Consider the following 244-nt stretch of genomic DNA (forward strand, 5'->3'; position numbering starts at 1 on the left):
CGGCGGCGCTGGGCCTTTCTCCTTTTTGGGGGCCTGTAATGAAGAGTTTCTACATTAAAAATCACAGTAACAAAAATATCTTGAAAATCGTCATATAATTATTGTTTCATTTAATAAGAACCTGATCTCTTAAAAACCATCATATTCAATAATATTAAGTACTTACAGGTGCCTTCCTGTCAGCGTGCTGGTGGTCGTCGTCGTGCGGGCGCTTGGGGGCGGGAGCGGGGGCGGGCACGGACGC

The 244-nt window shown here is 46.3% G+C and overlaps 1 protein-coding gene across 1 annotated transcript in view; it reads right to left on the reverse strand.

Moving 5' to 3' along the window:
• The window catches only part of Slik (Sterile20-like kinase), a 36,871-nt gene that overhangs the window by 16,996 nt on the left and 19,631 nt on the right, over window positions 1–244 (reverse strand). The window contains exon 11 of the mRNA XM_013308037.1: window positions 66–79. Coding sequence (XP_013163491.1) covers window positions 66–79 — 14 coding nt within the window. The remainder of the gene's footprint in view (window positions 1–65; window positions 80–244) is intronic.

The sequence above is a fragment of the Papilio xuthus genome, unplaced genomic scaffold, assembly GCF_000836235.2.
Source record: "Papilio xuthus unplaced genomic scaffold, Pxut_1.1 DF829660.1, whole genome shotgun sequence".
In the NCBI taxonomy this organism is placed as follows: domain Eukaryota; kingdom Metazoa; phylum Arthropoda; class Insecta; order Lepidoptera; family Papilionidae; genus Papilio; species Papilio xuthus.